The sequence below is a fragment of the Astyanax mexicanus genome, chromosome 5 (genome assembly GCF_023375975.1).
Source record: "Astyanax mexicanus isolate ESR-SI-001 chromosome 5, AstMex3_surface, whole genome shotgun sequence".
NCBI lineage: Eukaryota > Metazoa > Chordata > Actinopteri > Characiformes > Acestrorhamphidae > Astyanax > Astyanax mexicanus.
In genome coordinates this window covers 23,725,434-23,747,684 of record NC_064412.1, presented here as the reverse complement: position 1 = coordinate 23,747,684, position 22,251 = coordinate 23,725,434, and the positions used below count along the sequence as shown (strand labels likewise).

Here is a 22,251-nt window from a genome sequence, read left to right as displayed (position 1 = left end):
GGAGAATTGCTAAACACTTTACCCCCAACTCCCTAACTCATTCCTGAAGCACTAGATAAATCACAGTCATTCCAGAGAACACAGTTCCACTGCTCCACAGCTCAATCCTTTGAGAATGTATACCCACTCTCCCATGCCTGGTAATTAGACAGTTCTGTTATTTGTTTAAGACAGAAGGCTCCTAAACAGGGATTATCCCTAGATATAAACTATATTTTTCCTTTAATTGAAAATCTAAATTCAATTCTATTCAGCCCAAGACTAGGTGTTATCCTTGTCTTAAACCTGGGAAGTCTGGGAAACTGCCCTGTTGAGTTTCCAGCAGAGTCTCATTCATATCTACCAAATACCTTTTTAATTTACTTAGTTTTTTATATGTGAAGAGCATTAATAATATGATGTTAGATCATTGACTTCTGGTTAAATTGTATGTTTTATTAATTGCAAAATATATAGCAATAAAGAAAAGAATATTGTATTGTTTTATTTTTCCATCATTGTGCAGCCCCAGTTCAGGCAAGTGTGCTGTTTGGCTCAAGACAAGAATACAAATGCCACCTATTTATTTTTCTCATGTGTCCTTCATTTCTTAACATTGTTTTGCATCTATTGTATTTAAACCCAGAGTCCAGAGTCATGTGTGGGTGTTTATATATGTGGCTGCAGGGCTTGTCCAAGCTGTATCACTATAGCCCCTTTGTGACCTGATAACATTTACAGTTGTAATGGATTTTTTTAATGTCAGTCATTAACTGGTGTGAAAGAGGGGGTGGGTGAGGGGGGGTTGTGTGCACCTTTGTTCCTCTGGTATTTCAGCTTTATGGCATTGTGTTCGGATATGTCCTTTCCCATCATTTTTGTTTTATAGCCCGTGAAGTCGATGCATTTTTATTGGTACATACAGCCTTTGTGTGAGCATGATCACTAGTTGTTGTGAGGCTAACTCTTTGTTGCTCATTTAAAGTGTTTGGGCTTGATTGGAAGTCTCATAAACCTGGGAAATACAGAGGAAATTATCTGCGTGTTTAATTGCGTGGGTCTGAGTTCTGTATTCGGAGGAAGAAACCCACGCAGAGAAATGTACAAAAGCATTTATTGATATGTAGAAAATCTGATATTAAACAATGGTAACAATTGGTCCATTTCAAAATTAATTTTCACACTCACAGTTCACACTGAGTGGCTTTGTATTGGCACGTGATAATATTTGTGTCACTGAACATTTAACTTTTCCCTACGTTCTGAAGATCCACCATACTAAACTACGCTGAGGGAACTTCCTCAAACCATCTATTAAAAATGTAATCTAATTTCCCAAATTGGGCCCATTCCAACTGAATTTAGGGGATTCTCCTTTCTTTGTCATCTTTCTTCATGATTATCCCCTGGTCGTTGGGTCCTTACTGAAGGCTGATGATTGGTGTCTGGAGACCCCGTCTCAGTTTGTTTTCTTTTGGCTCTTTTTGCTGGACGGCTCTGTCAGTTGGACGAGGTTGAAATATAGTAGCATGGCCAGGAAATGGAGGAAAGAGAAAACGGAGACTAGCACTGGAAACAAATCAGGCAGCCTAGCCGGAGGCTCCAGCACCACGCTCGTAAAGCTCAACCCAGCCATGGCCACCAACGAGACGGTGAACTGTAAAAAGACAAGATGAAGAGCACCTTTTCTGTTACTGCAGAAAAAGACATCAGTAAGACAGGGGATTTGATGCTTTTCAGGAAAGGAAGACGGCACCACAGACCTATCTGCAACAAAAGGCACTCGTAAGCTCATAAGTAGCTGTTTATTTTTGCCTGAGTGAAAGAAGACGAGTATATTTCCAAAGGTATAAACATTAACATGTCTATTTAGGATGCTGCTGGAGTGAAGGATCAGTAAGCAAGACTGGTAACAGAAACCCTGGCTCTAATCACAGGGCCCCATTATTTATGCTGCTTCTGTAAATAAATGTCTAGGCCTGCGCTAATGTCACACATCTATAAAAAGTGCCTTCAGACATTCAGACTTGTTTAAAATCCATAAACAAATATCTGAAATTACATGAACTGCATTTAGATAATTTAATATAATATACTGTATAATCAGTAATGCATCATACGAGTATGCCATATTGTATTCAGGGTTCAGATGGTCATGAAAAACCTGGAAAAGTCATAGTATTTGAACATAGCAATGTTCAATGCCTGGTTAGGTTTTGAAAAAAATGTATATATATCCAGAAATGTTAGGAAAAGTCATGGACATTTCAAACCTTTGTTTTCCTTTATCGACTGAGAAAAGCTGTTTTTTTTTTATTAATTTAATATATATCACTTGTATTCGCATTCAGACAAATATAAGGCATTGACATACTAAATATTCGGAAATGTTATTCAGCTAGTAAAATGTCATAATTTAAAGTTTTTTATTATTAATATTAGGTAAAATATAGGTATACTATAATCAGTTTTAACATAGATTTTTAGTTTTATTGTCTATGTCTGTATTGATGTTTTAAAGATTGCGTGGTCATTAAATAAATTTGCTGTGAAGGCATGGAAAAGTCATGAAAAAGTCATGGATATGTATAGGTTAAAATTTGTATGAACCCTGTGTATTGCACACAGATTTTTTTATTTTAAAAAGTGTGAAATGTGAAAATAGCAGTGTTTTATGTTAAAATAAGTTTTTTTAATTTGTTTGACATTATATTGTTGGATATTCCTTTGGTTCAATGAATTATGTATGCACTAAATATTCTGCAATTTAGAATTGTGGTTGTTTTTTTGTTGCATTACATCTTTGTCACATTATTTTACACAAAAACAGCCTTGAAACTTTTTTTTTTTTTTAAAGATAAGTGGATTATTTTGGGATGTTTATGCAAAAAAAGTTAATGTGTATTTCATTTCATTAATACATTCTTGAAATTTAAAAAAATATTTTGTCATATTGGGAAGAACCTTTATCACAGAAATACCTCAGAATATTTTGTGAAATATCGCCATATTTCCCACCCCTAATGCATCACCCAATTAAGTTGAACATTGTGTGTGTTGTTCTGTAAACTGAGCTTGCTGCTACCATCTAGTAGCAATACCATCTGGTTTGTTGCTCTGCTTACCGAACACTTGACCAGCAGGCTGAGATTGTGCTTGGAGAGGTAGTTCTGCATACGTTTGTGACAAGAACCCAGTCTGAGCTCTTCCTCTGGGCTTCTGTCCAGAGCAGAGAGGAGGTACACTCCAAGATAGAGGAAGGCCAGCGAGGTCACTGTGTAAGGCAGGAGCAGACCGTCCTTCAGCAACAGGGGGAGCATGCTATAGGATAAAACAGACAACAACTGAAACATATTATACAAGCACAAAATAGTCAGCTCTTAACAGAAATAGACAGAGCAGGATCTTCATCATCATAATCCTCATCATCAGAGCAAAGAATACAGTTCCACTGCTCCTCAGCTCAGTGCTATGGGGATCTTATCTGGGGTGCTAATTGCAGTTTCTGTGCAACAGGGGTTGTTCGAACTCTTGGTCTTCCTTTCCTAGGGTGGTCCTGATGAGAGCCAGTTTCATCATAATGTTTGGTGATCTTTGCACTTTGCACTTGAGGATACTTTCAAAGTTCTTGAATTGTTTTTCAGATTGACTGACCTTCATTTCTTAAAGATTTTTTTTATTTACTTAGTTGAGAAGTTATTGCCATAGTATATAATAAAACATTACTCAAACATGGCTATTTACCGAAATACCAATTTTCACTCTTCACAACTTTACAGCTGTAGCTCTCAAATACATTAAGGCCCCGTCCACAAGAATCCAGATATTGTTTCTGTTCTCTCTTTGATTTTTGCGGATTAATAACATGTTTACAGCTTAATTTAATGTTACTCTTACCTTACCTAACACAGTGGAGGCACCAAAATGCGCTGCATGCAATTTTTTTCCTTCAATGCAGGTTCTGGACCAGGCCTGGTCGACAATTATGAAAATGAAGTAGTTGTTGCTGAGGAGTGGCGAAAAACTTTCGAATGTCTAGAGCATAGGTCAGCAATACGCTTCTCGGGCTCCATTTCTCATTATAAGGTGTTTTTTCCAAGCTGTAACTCAGCGGTAGTATATTGGACCGCAATTCTGACGACACAGGTTCGATCCCCACGTGAGGAGCGGTGTGTTTATTTATTTTTTTCCTTTCTTTCTGGGTTTACCTACTTAATTTTCAGAAAACAGATTTTTTTTTGTTGCCCGCCACGTATTGGCTTGGAAAATATCTGGCCCGCAGCCAAAACTAATTGCCGACCCTTGGTCTAAAGAAACCCATGTTCATTTCAGTGTTTTTAAGAATTACTGCGTTTCTGTGTGGACGGGGACATTTTTGAAAACGCTGTTCGTGTGGTCAAAAATATTTTTAAAAACGGAGACAAAATCTGAAAGCCATTCATGCCTACATTAAACTTCATCTGGTTTAACACCTTTTTTTAAACTTTTTTTCCCCTTAGTTTAGATGTATTTAGTGTTAATCTACAATGCAAAAATCCATTGCAGGAGAACAAAATATCACAATGTAATTTTTTCCCAATTTTGCACAGCCCTACCTTTAACCCACGCCTGGCAATTAGCATATGTCAACAGGTTCATATCTATTTGCATCTTATTTGTGAATTTGAGTCTTATTCCATTGCCAGTACATCTCCACAGAGACTAGACAAGCTGTGTGTGCATTTGCACACCTGTGTCAGCAATGTGTGCTAGTCAAAGTAGCTTAATATATTTATTAAAACTGACCACCAACAAAACATCTATTTGGTAAGCTTCACAACCAAACACAATGGTCACTGTTTGAGACTGACTTCATCATGCCATCGAAAAACATTCAAACGGTCAATTTAAACAGCACAACATTCTGCTGCAATTTGTGTTTGGGACAATAACATGTGGCGGTTAGTTGTCTCTGTGTATCCCCTCTGGGCGTTTGCTCTAATAGCCTGACAAAAACCTCTTCACGGAAGAAAACTGAATTATATTCTGTAACAAAAAGAAGTATGTATTCCAGCCAAAGACGAAAACATTGTTGCTGCTAATGAAACAATATTTGAGGAAGCAGTCCGTATGAATCCACAGCACAGTGTTTGCACAAAAGACCCTTAGAGAATAGGCATGTGGACTATGTCGTGATATCCATACACTAAACCATGTGAATAATAATTAGCTGACCTGGAAGGATCTGACATCGTATAAGTGCAGTGCTGTCTGTTTCTTAATCTGTTACCATTAGTTGTGTTATTTATGAGACTTGCTTTAACACTTTAATATAGAAAGATCATGTGATGCGTATGCTGTAGACTTTTGTCAATATGTTTTGTGTTCCAGTCCTTAATGGAGGTCACAAATTAAACACTATAATATTTGTAATTGCAAATCATGACAGTTATGAATATACCACCAAATTTAAACCATCCATATCCATAATTTAGCATTTTATAGAAAAAAAGAGAGAAAATTGAATCTCAAGCGCTGCCACTCTATCTCAACTGATGGCTGCACTATATATCTTTGGTGAAGCTGGCAGGAACAATGCTCTTAAGAACTACACTGCTTGGTCAAAAAAAAAAAAAAAAAAAAACATCGGCACATGGATTAAACTAAGCAAATGATCTGGGGTTGCTGCAGTTGGTCTGCAGGTTTATGTTCTGCAACAGTATGTGCTAAAAGAATGAGGTCAGCTGACTCCCTAAATATACTGAATATAGACCAGGTTATTCCATCAATTGATTTTTTTTCTTCCCTGATGACACGAGCATATTCCAATTCATGGGGTTGAAATTGTGAAAGAGTGATTCAGGGAGCATGAGATCATCATTTTTACAGGATTTTAGGATTGTTCACCACAGAGTCCAGATCTTAACCTCAATTAGAATCTTTGGGATGTGCTGGAGAAGACTTTGTGCAGTGGTCAGACTCTACCATCATCAATGCTGGAAGATCTTGGTGAAAAATTAATGCAACACTGGATTGAAATAAATCTTGGAACATTGCAGAAGTTTACTGACACAATGACACAGTGAATGCATTCAGCAATCAAAGCTAAAGGTGGTCCAACTAAATATTAGTGTGTGTACGTTTTTTTTTTTTTTTTTTGCCAGGCAGTGTTTGTCACCTAACTGATATTTGTACACATTTTTGTAATATTACCCACCGCATCAGTTGGGATGCTTCTTGTACTTTTTGTTACGGATTCTGTATTTCTCAGCTTGTCCAGAAATGCATGTATAAAAAGTAAGTCCATTAAAGTTGGCTCAAAGCCTGAAAGTAGGAAGAGTCCAGGAGTAAGAAAGACTAATTCTCGTATAAAGATTCTTCAAACGTTATAAGACCACATCTAATATCAACAGGAGATAACAAAAGCAACCATAACAAACATTTTTCTAGACTACTATTTACCTGAAAGTGGAGATCAACAGAAACCAAACGGCCATCAGTGGAAGTTCATTCATCATAAGGCACACCGGCCTGCAAAACAATCAAATAGAACTTTTATTGTATTTTTATTTGTAGATTAGATGGATGTAATGCTTCCTTATTAATCGTATTCACGCTGAAACATAACACTTTAATTATAAAACATTTTATTAAAATTATAAAGCTCCTTCAAAAAAAACTAAAAATGTCTATTCTGCATTAGAAGCAAGAAGTCAGCAGACGTTTTAAGGCATTACACGCACGCAAAAAAAACTAAACAAAACACTGTGCTTATGATTAAATGTATAAAATGTATCAAGCACGAAAACACATTCACCTGATGTCAAAGCTATTATTATCTAGAGAGGGGCTTGTAGGTATGACCTCCCGAAGCTCACCTCACTGAGCCAATAATTACAAGACCTACGTTGTGATCCTGTTACACTCATACCATTGGCCTCAGAGCTGATCCTTTTCTTGCGCACACGCACACACACATACAGCACTGTGGCCCAGAATTCTCTCCTAATCCAGCGACATGCATTACTGATTGATTTGAACAACAGGTGCAAGATATAACTCAACAGTTAATAAAGCAACAATCTGGATAATCTAGCTTAATAGATCAAGGAAATCTGTAACCAAATCCACACAGGTGGTACTGCATGCTTTATATATATATATATACACACACACAAGGAGATGTTCCGAGGTAAATTATTATGAGGCTTTCTAGTCTATGAGCAGGCGCCACTAAGGGGGCAAATGTAAATTAATGGTCATTTTACATTAATTGGTCTATTGGCCAACTCTACTGGAGACTGTTTGCAGAAAAATACCAATACTGTAATTATTGGTCAGGATACAATTTGAGTTGAGTGATACATAGCTGTAATGGTGTAAACATATTTTATGGGATTGAGATTTACAATACAAAAAAAAAGTTTATTGTTTAACATGTTCACCAAATAATTAAGTAATCAACTGCATTAGGCATTTTTTTTAGCAGTGAATCAAACCTCAGGACATCCATTAAATGTTACTAAACACTGCGCACCTTCTGTAGTAAAAAAAAATAAAATAAAATGAACAGAGGCTTTCTAAATGTTATATAAATTATATAATCTATAAATTAATTATAAACTGTAAAATTAATCCTATAGAATCTACTCTATTCACACTTTGTTCACCTCATATTACTTATATTATTACCTAAATTGGAAAGCTTAAACACTGTAAAGTCAACCTAACATTTTAGTACATCTCACAAAAAGTACATCCTTTCTACATTTGCATAATAGCCACATATAAGCAAAGGCAGTCTTTTCATTAGGGCTACCTTCCCTTGAGTATTCAGTTATGTATTTTATGTGATAGTTGACTACCTGGCCACAGTGTTTTAGGCCATAAGAGCAAGCTACCATTATCACACCTTATTGCAAAGTGTGATGTTATGCTGGCTAAGAACTGCAATTGAGAAACAATGTGCTGAAATAATCTTTTTATGTAATGTATTAGAGGCTGGCACAAAGAAAGCAGTGCCGTTTTATCCTGTATTAACAAAACAAAAACACAAGACAAGCCTTACCTGAATCAGCAATGGTTAATTTTACACACTTATGGTGAATTTTTGTATCTTTTTCATAGATACAAACACACAGTCAATGTATCAATGCAGAACTAGGGGCTAGTTCATTCAGGTGAATGCCTCAGGCTGTACAAGTCTCAGAGTCCTCTTCATGCAATGTTATAGACGTATTAAGAGGTCACACACATTATGAGTGCTGTACTGTGATACAATAAAATTAATAGAACGGTCCGACTTACAAGGCCGGCAGCAGGATGGACTTCTCGTGGACTTGGAAGGAGAAGAGGAAAAAGGCCAGTGAAGAGTTCACCTACAGTACAAAGCCAGTTAGATGATCAAGGGCCAAAAATACCAACCACTGAACAGTTTATTACAAAGAATTATCAACACTTCTCATCACTTACCAAGGCCAGCTTGAACTGCCACAGAGTGGGTTTGGTCAACAGTTTAATTGAGGAAGGCAAGATGGACAGCAGTGTGAGAGCAAAACTGAAAGAAAAGAGACATAAAAAACTTTACTTAGGCTCAATCCCATTTCTCTTTTGTACTCCTACCCCTTGTTTTCTAGTGTAAAATGAAAGGGTGAAATCCTACCTCTAAGAATTGGGACAACTCTTATGCACTCGATATATACTAGATATATAACAGTGGAGCAGCCTATAGTCTACTGCTTACCCCGGCTAGCATTGCTGGAGCACTATTAGCATTACCTGCTAAGCACTAGCTTTTTGGCCGTTCAGAGGTAAGTATTATCAGCCTGTAGCCTGCCTCTAACCCCGGCGAGCACTGCTGGAGCAGCATTAGCATTACCCGCTAACCGTACTAGCCATTCAGCCTTTAAGTGTCGAGTATATTGGACTGCAGCCTATGCGTTTAACGTGTTAAAACAAGCTACGTGGGACGAACAGCTAGCTAATATCACCCTGGCTTACCAGAACACTCAGGGTTCCTCAGTGTAGCTCTGTCAGGCGGCAGTTAGCCAGCATTAGTGGTTAACCGCTAATGCTCCAGCCTTTGTGGAAATCTGGAAATCTAAGATTACTCACCCAAATAAACAGTTTTCAGGAGAGAAATCTGTGTAGATTAATGTCTAGCGCTCATTTGATTTGTCTGACTTGTCTGAAAATGTATTTTCAGAAGGAGACCTCTAAAATGACACAATAAAGCAAAAAAGCCAGGGAACCAAGCAGGCACCTGTTTTTCCTCTTCTGTCCAGTATTGGTGGACAAAATTTCCAATGTTCTTGTTACAGTGCTATAAAATACACTTTGTAGTTTAAAAATAACATAATCTAAACAGACCTACAGACCTATAGATTACCATTTATGAAGAAACACTGCTATCAATCCTAAACAGATTTACATATTTAAACCTATTGAAGACCTACAGAGTGTTCACTACAGGCCTTGTACACTCAAACAAAGTGAGAGTGAATAAAATCCCTCTGAGAGGCTCTTTTCGAGCTCAGAGTTAAGGTAATAAAAGCCCTTTGTTTGGTGAGAAATCTGAACACAAGCTCATCTCCAGATTACTGAGCAGATATCATTTGTTTACCAAAGTGCGCAGATATCCTTTAGGTTTGATAATCTGCAGTGCACTCAAGCGTAATGAGGACTGCAGAAAGTGTACTGGCGGCCGGGTGGTAAACGGATGGAGGGCGATGGTAAACGGATGGACGCGGGATTACCTGAGGAGCAGCTGAGTGTCTCTGGACAGCAGGGTCTTGATCTTTATCAGTACGTTCAAGCTGCACCATGTGTTAGCCACTTTATCCTGCACACAATACACACAAAAACACACACAGATAAACACAAATAAACTCTTATTAAACAGTAATGTGTAAAAAAATATTTATGTTTGCTGGGAAATAAACATAGCATGTTAACCATAAACATAACATGTAGAGATGCAATAAAAGAAAAAATGGCTGAATACCAGGTTTTTGTAGGTTTTCATTAATAGCATTTTGTACCACTGTATACATAAAAAAGCTTAAATGTAGTTTTGTCTTGCTTTAAAACAAAATGCAATTCCAAATCTACAATTGAAAAATATTTATTGAACACTTAGCTGTTGTAATATCCAATTAAACATACAGATAAAGCACAATGAATTCACCTCAGCAGAGATATTTTGCCTGTAATAAAGAAGTTACTTTATCAGTGCTATTTCAGTCATAAATGTACCTCAGCAGTGCTTCTCAAGTCACAATCAGTTGGAATTTATACTGAAGATTGCAGTCAGTCTTCTGGTGAACGAACAGATGCTGAGGCTAAGTTATCTAACTAGCTAATGCTCCTTGCCATTTACAGCTGAAAAACAGCTATTAAAATAATTGTAAGATGAATGATCACAGGCCATCAAACTAAGCTAAACTACTAACTAAACTAAACACAGGCCATCAAACTAAGACACATGAAAGCTGTGATTAAAAACCAGGGTTATTTCATCAAATATTCATTTCTGAGTATTGTTTTAGTTAGTATTAGTATTGTTGTTCTTTTTAATGAATATTCACTGGTTTCTTTGCATTATTTGAGGTCTAAAAACACTGCATATTTTTTGTTATTCTGGCAAATTCTCAATTTTACAAATAAAGCGTCTAAATGACAATATTTTTATTTGGAATCTGGAAATGTTGTCAGTAGTTTTTAAAATAAAACTATTAATTTTGCTCAGACATATACCTAAAAAAAGTAAAAATTAGGGACACTGATTTTTTTTATCTGATTTTACAAAATTAATAAATTGTGATGTTTTGAAACAAATGAATTCCACAGTGAATCTGCCTCTGAGTCAGATATTAGCCCCTCTGTCTTGATTTCTGAAAGTGAGAGTACCAAGTTACAAAATTAGACGGAACAGATACGGAGGCCTTCTTTAAATACCTTTTAGCTTCTGAAGTGAAAGCAAATAAGTGACATTACTCCAAGTAATCGTTTCCCAACTTAAAGGGTCATAAAAATTCCTGGGAGTTTTGAGTGACATTTGTGCGCCGGGCAAAAGGTGAAGAACTACTCCAGCCATGAATCTCCCTGTCAAGGATCTGGGATGTCAAAAAAAGCTATGCACTTATTTGTAAACTCAGAGACATGGGGTTAAATGTGTGTGAGTCAGCGTGTGACTCTTCTTTCTGCATGCCAAGCACATTCCCGCCAATCTGCACCAATCTGCACATTCCCGCCTGCAGTTTTGCCATCCTGAAGACGCCCAAGTCCCACCCTTTAGGAGGCATGCCCAGTCTCCGCTAGTTTAGTCTATTTCTGTAGTTACGTTTACTTTGCTACTTGCTACTGGAGTGCCGTCGTGGGATTCCTCATAGACTACAGGCCTTCAGCAGTTGTGAAACAGTGTGATTAGTAACACACACACATACACACATGCTACAGCCCTGCGTATAAGCTACACACAATATTGCCCACTCTTCACAAACACAGCTGCTACAACCTACAGCTGTCTGTGTGTGTACCAGCTGAACTACACTGAAAAGACCACCATATCCCCCCCACCAGACCCACTTCCAACTGCAAGTGAACTCTCTCCAATCAGTGAGCTTGGAATAACTTCCGCAATAACGTCTGTGCTCTCCACTCTGACCCACGTGTCACGGGATGATGGCCTCTTGGCTACTGGCTCCACTGGCAAAACGGACAGGCCAGCTCAGCTAAAAGCTCAAGCTGGTCCACACAGCCTGTCACTGACCACAGCATTTGGTTCCATTTTTGTGTGAGCAACCCGAGATGGCTTAACGCAGGGCTGGAGTGAAAACTAACGCCCACAGTTTGTCCTGGCCGCGTTGCTTACATGTACTTTTTCACAATTAGTACAAGCAGGTGCCACCCAGGCAGCCTGCCTTCTCACACTCTCATCTCTGGCGTGTGCTTTACACAGACCACACATGCACATTTCTGTTTATATCTTGTCAGCCAGGACATCTTATAGAGATCCTATATATCTTTACAGTCAAGCAAAAACTTTCAGATCTCAAATCAGATGCTTATTTTTTCTTTTTTTTTAACAGAAGTTGATGTAAAAAACACCCACTGATTATGAACTTTTTTTTTTTTTAATTTTGATCCCATTTTCACCCCCTATTTACAAGGTCAATTACCCAACCCACTCATTAGGACTCCCCCTATCACTAGTGATGCCCCGACACAAGGAGAGTGAAGACTAGTGGCATCACAGTGTGCTCGGAGGAACGCGCATACATTCGATCTGATACATCAGCTCACAGACGCCTTGTGCTGATCGACATCACCCTTTGGAGCGATGTGGGGAGAGAGCAGCAGAACATCCAAACCAAGAGAAACTGATCGATTTTAAAGCCTTGTCAGGTTTACTCGGTACACCCACCCGTACTCTCGCTATTGTAGATTAACTCTTAACACAGTTTACCTGAACAATATAGTAAAAGCAAATGTATGGCTGTTTTGATTAATGTTTTAGTTTATTTAGTTTCTTAAACCAAACTGTTGGGTTTCCATATCTCGATACTTTATGATCAGTCTCCACAGCAGTAGCTCTTCAGAATGTATTTACTATGTATAATATGATATGATAAAAAAACATTTAATATGAATACAGAAGAAACAATTGAAAAGGAACTTGGCAAAATAAGGTGGATACAATTCAATAATGGGATTTTTATAAGCACCTATTGATCCATTTGCAAAACATGGATTAATTTAAGGAAATATTCGGTTAAAAATGGCACGGTCGTAAAAAAGGACTATTATTATTCAACTGAATTATTTATATCAGTGCTTTCTCTTTTCACACCTTTTTTGCGTATTTGGCAAAAAGGTTTTGTTACCTAAAATATTATTTTAGCCCAGTTTTAGACTTTATCTCTGTCTGGGAAAGTGAGCCTAATGTAATAATAATAATAATAATAATAATAATACTTTCCTATGCCTAACCCCAAATCTAACTCTAAAAATAAAGGTACTTTAAATGATTCTTTGAGTAAAAAGAGAAAGAACTACTTTTTGGGTTCCATAAAGAACCATGTTTGTTCCTAGAGATGTGTAAGTGTGAAGAACCTATTCAAACATTCAAACAAAAAAATTCCCTTGATGTAAGTGTTCTTTATCAATTTAAACATTCTTTACACTCACAAATCTTAATTACAAAAATCTACTTTTTACTCTTGGCTGTCCTAAATTTTCTTTCCCCAGTTTGTCCTGAAGATGTACAAAACAAAACACAAATACACACACACACACACACACAGGTTTATTATCTATTTGTTTGGCATACACTGTTCCTTTCTCCAGGTTAGAGTAGCTCACACCCTGTGTATTATGTTAGCATCATGTCACACGCAAACGTGTCATATATACTAACTCCTGAGCCCTCATCAGAATTTTCAATTACTTCTCACATCACAGCACCTCCTACGGCACCTCCACAGCGGCCCGGGGTATGTTTCAAAAGCAAGCCGCGAAACTTGGCTTCCGTACAGGGCTGCGATACTGGAGAACGCAAAAGTGGCTTTAGACGGTATACAGGATGGGGATCCAGTTTTCAGCTAAGCCCAGTCAAGCTGATCCATTGTTTAGTGAAGGTGAATGCAGTAACTTACTCACAGGAAGTCCTTTCTTATGGATCTGATCGTCCACAACGGGGATTTAAGGATAACGTACGTAATTTATGTGTCATGATTAGGAATTTGTCGTATTCGAGATTCTATATAAAGTAGGCTGTCTTTAATGTAAGCTTTTATGATACAGTATTTGGAAAACAGCAGTACTGCGTTTATTTCACACAACCACACACTCTCACACATGCATACATTCATAGATAGATACAATGCATTTGGATTAGCATTTCAAGGGCATTTCCATGCCAACCACGCACTAGAAAGTTATTCGACAGACATGGCGAGGAGTTCGTTCAGCCACAAACAGAAGCTACAGGACAGGCCAACCTCCCACACTAAAATGACAGGTGTTTCAGTTTCATTGTCCAACCCCTGTATAAGAAACGTGATATACCTTTTTTCGCACTATAGGGCGCACTTAAAATCCTTTCATTTTTCTCAAAAAGTGTCAAGCGCCTTTTAATCTGGTGCGCCTTATGTATGAATTTTTCCAGTCAGGTAGCATTATAAAGGAGTTTCATTGACGTTTCTCCAGCACCAAGACTGGAGCAATATTAGCATTAGCCACTAAACACAGCGTTAGCTCTTTCGCCGTTCACAGGTAAGTATATCGGACTGTAGTAGCGCCCTTGGCTTACTGGAACACTCAGGGTTCCTCAGTTTAGCGCTGTCGAGTGGCATTTACTAGCGCTAAGCACTGCTAACCATGGCTAGTGCTGATGGTAATCGTGCTGTTGAAAATATTAAAAATCTTACTATTGGTAATCTTACTCTAAATAAATGGAAGTGCTTAACTCACCAAAACAAACAGTTTTCAGGAGAGAAATCTGTGTAGATTACTGTGCAACACCCTTCTGCTTTACTAGCGTCGCTTAAAAAAACGTCCTATAATCCAGTGTGCCTCATGTATAAAAATAAACCAGAAAATAGACATTCATTGGTAGAGCACCTTATAATATGGTGCACCTTATAGTCCGTAAAATATGGTATGTCGATTGTTTAAATCACATTTAATGAAAACTGTCATAACACACTATTAAATATATTTTTAAAGATTATACCCAGATTATACCCAGTGCAACCTTAGCTTCCTAGTTAAAGGAGAAATATGGGGTAAAATGGACTGAAATTGGTGTAGGGAAACATGATAAGTACAAACTTTTGTTGAATATCTCACCTCTGTTTGCCCCAGCATTCCTCAAAACAGCGCTTTTAACTGATGCTCCCATCAGGCTTACAATATTAGTCTTAGGGGCATAGCGCTGCTCATGCAAAGGAATCACAATTTTTACACCATTAACAAGCTCAAAGTAACTCCAAACTTCACTGGTAGAATGTCATGGCCCCTAATATTTAAAACGAGGCATGAGAACTATTTTCAGCTGTTATAATGTTTGTGAATTCCAAGGAATTCATTCTGCTATTTGTTAGTAGTGAAAAAAAAATATTTCTTTGCATGGGCAACAATATGCCCCTACAAGTTGCATTGTAAGTCTGTTGGGAGCATCGGCTAAAAGTGCTATATTTCAGAACACTGGGATGAACAGGTGGCTACTGGACAAAAGTTTATGCTCATTACCATGTTTCACTACACCCCAATTTTATTTCATACCAGATTTCTCCTTTAAGTAAACAACGCAACTACAAAAATGTTACAATGTACCATTTTTAATTCCACAACCTTCAGCACTGTATTTTACTGTGTTTTCATTTGCCTTCAGCCAATTTGTGCAAAACCAGTGAAATAAAAAATATTCCTGAAAACAGAACAGGAAAGATAGACCTTCAAAAAAATAACTACAATACAGAACTGACCACAGTAATGATTTTATCTGGTCAGACTTCGCCGGGCAACAGTCAAGTCGCAGCCTCTATGAGTTCGAGGGCTTACCTCAAACAAGCCACGGTCGACAGGGAACAAGCGATGCAGAACCTGCAGGATCTGCTGTGGGTCTGACAGGAAAGGCCACCAGCAGAGAGCAAAGGTCACCAGCACAGTCAATGAGATCTTCACCAGCAGAAGCAGCCTGCAAGGAATAAGAACAGCAGAAAACACCCCTCAGCATTTGGTTACAACATATGTACAATGTATTCAGAGTAAGAGAAATATCTATTTTTTGGGTTGCTTCTTTATATAGAACAAATGTTACATAAAAAAAAAAACATTTTTTATTTAATGGATTTTTGTTGATCATTTAAATTATTCTAATCTCTTCAAAAATCCCATGGTCTCCAGATTCAACTAAAGGTTTGCTAACTTCAAACAGGAGAAAAAAAAAAAAAAAAGCATTTTTCATTTTTAATGGAAGTCAATGTTTAAAAGAGCTTATTCCATGTCATTTTGGACCATTCCTATTTGATAAGTTTTTTTATTACATGTGTGTATTGGCAAGTACCTGGCGATATATTCAGATCGATTTTCGTACATACCATCTTTTTTTAGTAGCTGCTTAAAAAGCTTTCTTTTTAACCTACTTAGGAATTGTCAATTTTTGCATTTTACTACAGTGGAATGTACTATTTAAGTGTGATGATGTGGGATCCATTATCTTTTAATGTTTGTATATTTTGTTGTGTTCTTTGACGAATGTGTGCACAGGACACTACACTGATACATGTCGAGCAGGTTAATTTTTTATTTTTTAAAGAAGATTGAAGTGATATTTATCACCGTAATCACTTTCTTGTGCTAAATTTTATTTAAATTGGACCAAAAATAAAAATAGATACTCTGTAAATATCTTTTTAACACAAAGTTTCATATGACACTCATGTTTGGATTATTCTGAGGAGCTTTAGTTTAAGACCTGTAAGGGGAAACAGAGCTTAAACATTTATTCCTCTACAGGATCTTCTTTCCGCTGCACAGCTCGTTCATCTGTTAGTATACCTTACATCTGTTAGTATAATAACAGTGCACCAAGGGCATTTGGTAGCAATTGCATTGTTGGATTCGATTGCCTGGGAAAATATGTCCAGATGACTCTCTGACCATGCCTGACCCTCCCTGCCATGCCAGTGTGTGCAACTACACCACTACAGCTGAGTCAGATCAGCAAATCCAGCAGAGACACTTAGAGCAAACACAAACATTTTAAGGACAGAAGGCATTGCTGACATTGCCAAGAACCATTTGTGCTTTTAGAAGATGCTGGGAGACACTAACCACAACATTTGGTGTTGCATTTATATTAACTGTTAATTAACACCTTCCAATGAATAAACATATACTGACCATTAGGGGTGAGCAATATGGCACTAAAATAATATCACAATATTTTAGAGCACTTTCGCAATAATGATACTCTTGGTGAATACACTACTGCAACAAAATGAAAACAAAATTTTATTATTGCATACTATATGATATGGCACATATCTAACTGAAATATTAAAGAAATACAAGAATTTTATCAGATATGTAACAGAGGTCAATGATCCAGAATGTCATGATACTAATAATGCACTCCCAATATCTCCATATATCGAGAATTAAAGTAAAATAAATAATACTGGACAGATATAATCTGTCTCTAGTAGATACATAATAGGAAATCAGCAAAAAAAAAAAGAATTACCCTGATGTGATAATTAGGGGTGGGTGATAAGGCATGAGATTTCAGGGAATAATATCATCCATGATATTCAAAAATGTTGGCAATATTATTGCGTACAATACTATATGGCACACCCCTACTGAACATACATTAATGTGTGCAAATAAGTATGTCAACACTGTCACACTGAAAACTCCTTTATATCACTAAATCCTCCATTTTACTTTTCTGCATTTTGGCTGTTGTTCTTTACACTGTGTGAATATCTATAGAATGGCTTTATGTATTACTCCGTACTGACAATTAGTTCAGTATGAGTAGAGTACGCAAATGTAAGAGTGTTAAACAGGCTGTTTGCTCAACTGCAAATATTTCAGCAATCTTTCATCTTATTTCTATCTTTTTTTGTCATTAAACTTTCGATAAATAATTAATGAACAGGCGTGTGACAAAATATTGCGATATATTGTGTTGCTTTTGTTTGTGATGCATTATCAATATGTGGTGTCAAATGTCGATTAATTTTATTGAAACATAGGCGCTTTAAACTCCCTAAAACTTGCACTGCAATTGGACTTACTAAAGTTACTGCTTCGTTACTCCACATGGTGGCGCTACTCAAATAAATAGGGTAAACCTGCGGTGAAGAACGGACACCAATAAATCCATAAATTCTGGTATTTACTTAATTAGGAGTAGTTTATCCTCTACAGTAACACAGATGCTGTGAAGTATTGTAGATCATTTTCTTACAATATAATGATTATCGCAGAATCACAGTAATGTGATATCAACATTATTGTGGGCAATGTATTGTGATAATATCGTATCATGAGATGCCTTGTGATTTTAAACCCTATTCATGAAATATTCTATTTTAGTACCATGCAACTATTTGAATTTAATAAAAGTCACAATAGAAGGAAAATCAGTAAAATAAATTCTAATAATAAACAAATAAAAAGCCATACAAATTATGATACAAGGGTACAGCTATGGTGTACATTCAATAGGCATATCATCTAGTCAAATCAAATAGTCTCTACAAACAAATACAGTAACAGATTTGTGTGTGAGATGGATGGAGGTTTGGACAAACAGTATTTGATTTCCTGTCCTAGTAGCTGTCTTCTTTATGTCCTAAAGCCAGACATATAACACATTTTAAATTGTTTTAACAGTTTTAACTTCTAGAACTTACCCCCTGCCCATAAGGCCTTGCTTGATACACTTGCCCAGGAGGAAGCAGAAGAAGGGCAGTGAGTGGTACAACTCCATCTGTTTGTAGTTGAGAGCCAAGGAGAAGGCCAGAGCCCCAAGCAGGTTCCAGCCCAAACCAAGTCCCACTATGCCCCACAAAGTCAAGGCCAGGCTTACACTGTTATATCTGACAAGTATTTAAGGCCCGACACAAAGTAAAGTTATTTTTATAATGCACAACATTAGTCATGGTTATCAAAAGCTCAGACCATACAATGAAAAGGATACTGAAAATGGCCATAGTCTATTAGGATGAGTCCTGGATAAAGTAGGATACACAGGGCTGTGGCAACCTTTGAGGGAAAAAAGTGCCAAAAATTAAACGTACAGTAAGGGGAAACTACTACTGCTACTACTGTAAATACAATACAACACAAGATAAATTCAAGATACCTTCCTCTTAGAGGATCCATCACTGAGGTAGATGCAGTAAAGGATGACTGCTGGAAAATATATCAGTATGTCTGCAAAAAGAACTAATAATGGGGAAGAAAAAAGAGAATTGTAATGTCATGTAATACACGTCACAGATCATAATGCAAATGCAAATAAAAAATAATAATAATACTAACTATCATCCACACTGTGCATATAAAATCTGCTATAAGCTCCATTAAGTAAAATACACTTAAGTACAAGTCAGGAAATATTTTCAAGAAGATAAAAGATAATCTATTTGCACACAAGGGCAAGGGGTTTAAAATGAGTAAAGATAAATAAATAATAGGATTCTTAATAACTACACAGATAAACAGCACTTAAGCCTTTTATCTCTGAGAAAGAGGAGACATATCAAGCTCTGTCTCTTTTGCTAAAAAAAAAAAGAGGACAACTCAGCTCTTTGGGTCTTAACGCATGTGAAGCTTATCAAAAAGACAAAAAAATATATATTCAACAAGCTGCTGGTGTGCTCAGAAAAAACGAAGTATTAACTACTACTTGAGTCCAGACCTCAACATCACTAAATGTGTTTGAGATTACATGGACTAGGAATGAATTTTGAGACTGATGAAAATACTATTAAAGAAACTGTACAGAAAATCTGATTCTTTAACGCTTCTGAGATGAATGTAATAATATAAAAGATGAATTACTAATTACTAACAATTAATTGCCCTAATTAATACAAAGTGGCACTAGGTCTAGTTAATTCAAATTAACTTGTACTTAATGTCTGATATTTCAGACTAACTGGAGATAACTGAAAGGTGCTTTCTGACTTCTCTTATTTTTTTAATAAAGTTGTACATTTACATGTTCACTTTTCCACTGAAGGTATACAGTACAGTTACACACTTACCTGTGGTGCGCATAAACAGCTTATGTGCTGCACTCTCAAAACCTCGAGAAGTACGCAGCTCAACCCACGCAGGATTGATGAGTTTTGCACTACACAGACAGACATGGACAGATACACACAAACGTGTATCAGAATTATTAAAGACCTTCATTTTAAAAAGGGACAGTTACATATTGTATATACAGAGTTAAATGCACACTTACACATGACCACATAAAAGACTGTGGTAGGCGGTGAGAGGGGGGTAGTCCAGACCCCAGTAGCCCAAATCATTGTCTGTGGTGTTGAAATACCTTATTAAAGTGCAGACGAAAAAAACATTAAAGCTTGGGGTGTGCCATATCGTATCCTACAAAATAATAATGTCAATGTTTTTTTATGTTTGTTATAATTATACTAAATAACTTTTTTTGCAGTAGCATGTTTTTGAAATTAACTTGTTGTCATATCACAAAAATACCCTGACATATTGTGATATTATTTTAGGGCCATATTGCCTAGAGGGAGAGGAAGAGGGAGAGGGAGTCAGTGAATGAATGAATGAATAAATAAATGACTGAATGAATGAATGAATGAATGTCAAACCACTCCTGAATAGGAAGAGTGGGTAAGTGTGAGGGAGTGTGAGAAAAATAGTCAATTAGTAAGTGAATCAGTGAACAGTAAGTGAGTGTCTGTAAATGAATAAATGAGTAAATGAATGAATCATTACTTCTCAGTAAGAGTGAGTGAGGGAATGAGTAAGTCAGTGAACAAATCATTGAATGTCGAACCATTCCTGAATCGAAAAAGTGAGTCAATCAGTGAGTCAGTGAATGAATAAACGTCAAACTATTCCTGAATAGGAGGATTGGGTGAGTGTAAAGGAATGTGTTAGAATAAGTGAATGAGTGAGTCAGTGAGAGAGTGAGTGAGTGAATGAGTGAGTCAGTGAGTAAGTCAAAAAATGAATGAATGAATGAATGAATGAATGAATGAATGTCAAACCACTATTGAATAGGAAGAGTGGGTAAGTGTGAGGGAGTGTGAGAAAAATAGTCAATTAATAAGTGAATCAGTGAACAGTAAGTTAGTGAGTCAGTAAATGAATAAATGAATGAATCATTACTTCTCAGGAAGAGTGAGTGAGAGAATGAGTAAGTCAGTGAATGAATTAATGAATGTCAAACCATTCCTGAATCGAAAAAGTGAGTCAATCAGTGAGTCAGTGAATGAATAAATGTCAAACTACTCCTGAATAGGAAGAGTGGGTGAGTGTTAAGGAATGTGTAAGAATAAGTGAATGAGTGAGTCAGTGAAAGAGTGAGTGAATGAATAAGTGAGTCAGTGAGTAAGTCAGAGAGTGAATGAATTAATGGATGAATGAATGAATTAATGAATTAATGAGTGACAAATCATTCCTGAGCAGAAAGAGTTAGTGAGAGAATGAGTGAGTCAAGTGAATGAATGAATGAATGTCGAACTATTCCTGAATAGGAAGAGTTAGTGAGTGAGTGAGTGAGTGAGTGAATTAACCACTCCTGAATAGAGGAGTGGACGAGTGCAAATGAATGTAAGAGAGAGAATTAATGAATGAATGAATAAAAGAATGACAAACCATTCCTGAACAGGAAGATTGTAGGTCACTTCCTGCCAATGCCTCTGTGCTTCATAGTCCCCAAACATGGGTGGTTTACCAGCACCTAGAGTTCATATAATTAGAAAAGACACATAGTTTTATGCTTATAGTGTACTCTAGCAGTGTAATCTGATAATTAACCCAATAATACTACAGGCACGCCCATTTACATACATAATAAACATGTAATTATGTATTATTCTATATGCTAAGTGCTACGTTGCTCGGCTAACCGCAAAATAAATATAAATTAATATCTTTTGAAATAAATAAGTCTTTTTATTGTAACAGTGCACTGCTCAGCTATCAGCTGAACCCACAGCTCCTGCTGTAGAAAAACTAACCTGAATATGAGCTGAAAGAAACAGCCCATCTCGTAGTTAGACCGAGTAACACGCAGACTGACACTAGGCTCCAGTTATCCATGGCTGGTAGCCGGTAAAAACGTTAAAATACAACAACATTAAGCGCTAAACTCTATTAAAACCCAGGATTTCTCCTCTGCAGCTGCTGCTTCCTGAAAGCGCGCGTCAGCACACAGAGCGTGTCAGAGTAACCCGGATGTTCAGATCTACAACTCATATCCACGGAGCATTTACTGTACGGATGTTTTACAGATCAGCGGATCTCTAACAAACCCGCGTTAAATCTTTATACAATTTAAGTCACGTTTATTGTTTATTCAAAAATAATAATAATTTTCACAGGTTGAATAAATCTGTGGTTTGCGCCATATGAAATTTAACTGAGGATTTTACGATTTAGTAATTGGCAATGATTCAAATGTAACTTTTCAACTATGTTTTTATTATTTTCTTTTTTGTTTTACTAATGCTTTGTGTTTATTATGCATTTATTGTGGGTTTCCAACTAATGTATAATTTC

The 22,251-nt window shown here is 36.8% G+C and overlaps 1 protein-coding gene across 1 annotated transcript; it reads right to left on the bottom strand.

Moving 5' to 3' along the window:
* Window positions 1-1,076: 1,076 nt before the first annotated feature.
* alg6 (ALG6 alpha-1,3-glucosyltransferase) lies at window positions 1,077-21,902 on the bottom strand. Its single transcript, XM_007248207.4, has 14 exons — window positions 21,711-21,902; window positions 21,346-21,430; window positions 19,952-20,041; window positions 19,749-19,837; window positions 18,842-18,924; window positions 18,677-18,741; window positions 18,390-18,575; window positions 15,523-15,658; window positions 9,714-9,799; window positions 8,431-8,515; window positions 8,266-8,336; window positions 6,421-6,489; window positions 3,105-3,300; window positions 1,077-1,636 (listed from the first exon to the last, which is right to left on the bottom strand). Exons 1-14 carry the CDS (start codon window positions 21,790-21,792, stop codon window positions 1,439-1,441), a joined length of 1,521 nt encoding a protein of 506 aa, XP_007248269.3. The 5' UTR covers window positions 21,793-21,902; the 3' UTR covers window positions 1,077-1,438.
* Between the last annotated feature and the right edge of the window lie 349 nt (window positions 21,903-22,251).

Bases quoted from the DNA above. Each gene is read 5' to 3' on its own strand.
- alg6 (XM_007248207.4), bottom strand. From the start codon at position 21,792: ATGGATAACTGGAGCCTAGTGTCAGTCTGCGTGTTACTCGGTCTAACT. The intron at 20,042-21,345 runs GTTTGTCATTCT...CACTTTAATAAG, and splicing joins AATCTTCCTGTTCAGGAATG to GTATTTCAACACCACAGACA. The intron at 18,925-19,748 runs GTAAGTGTGTAA...CCCCATTATTAG, and splicing joins GCTGTTTATGCGCACCACAG to TTCTTTTTGCAGACATACTG.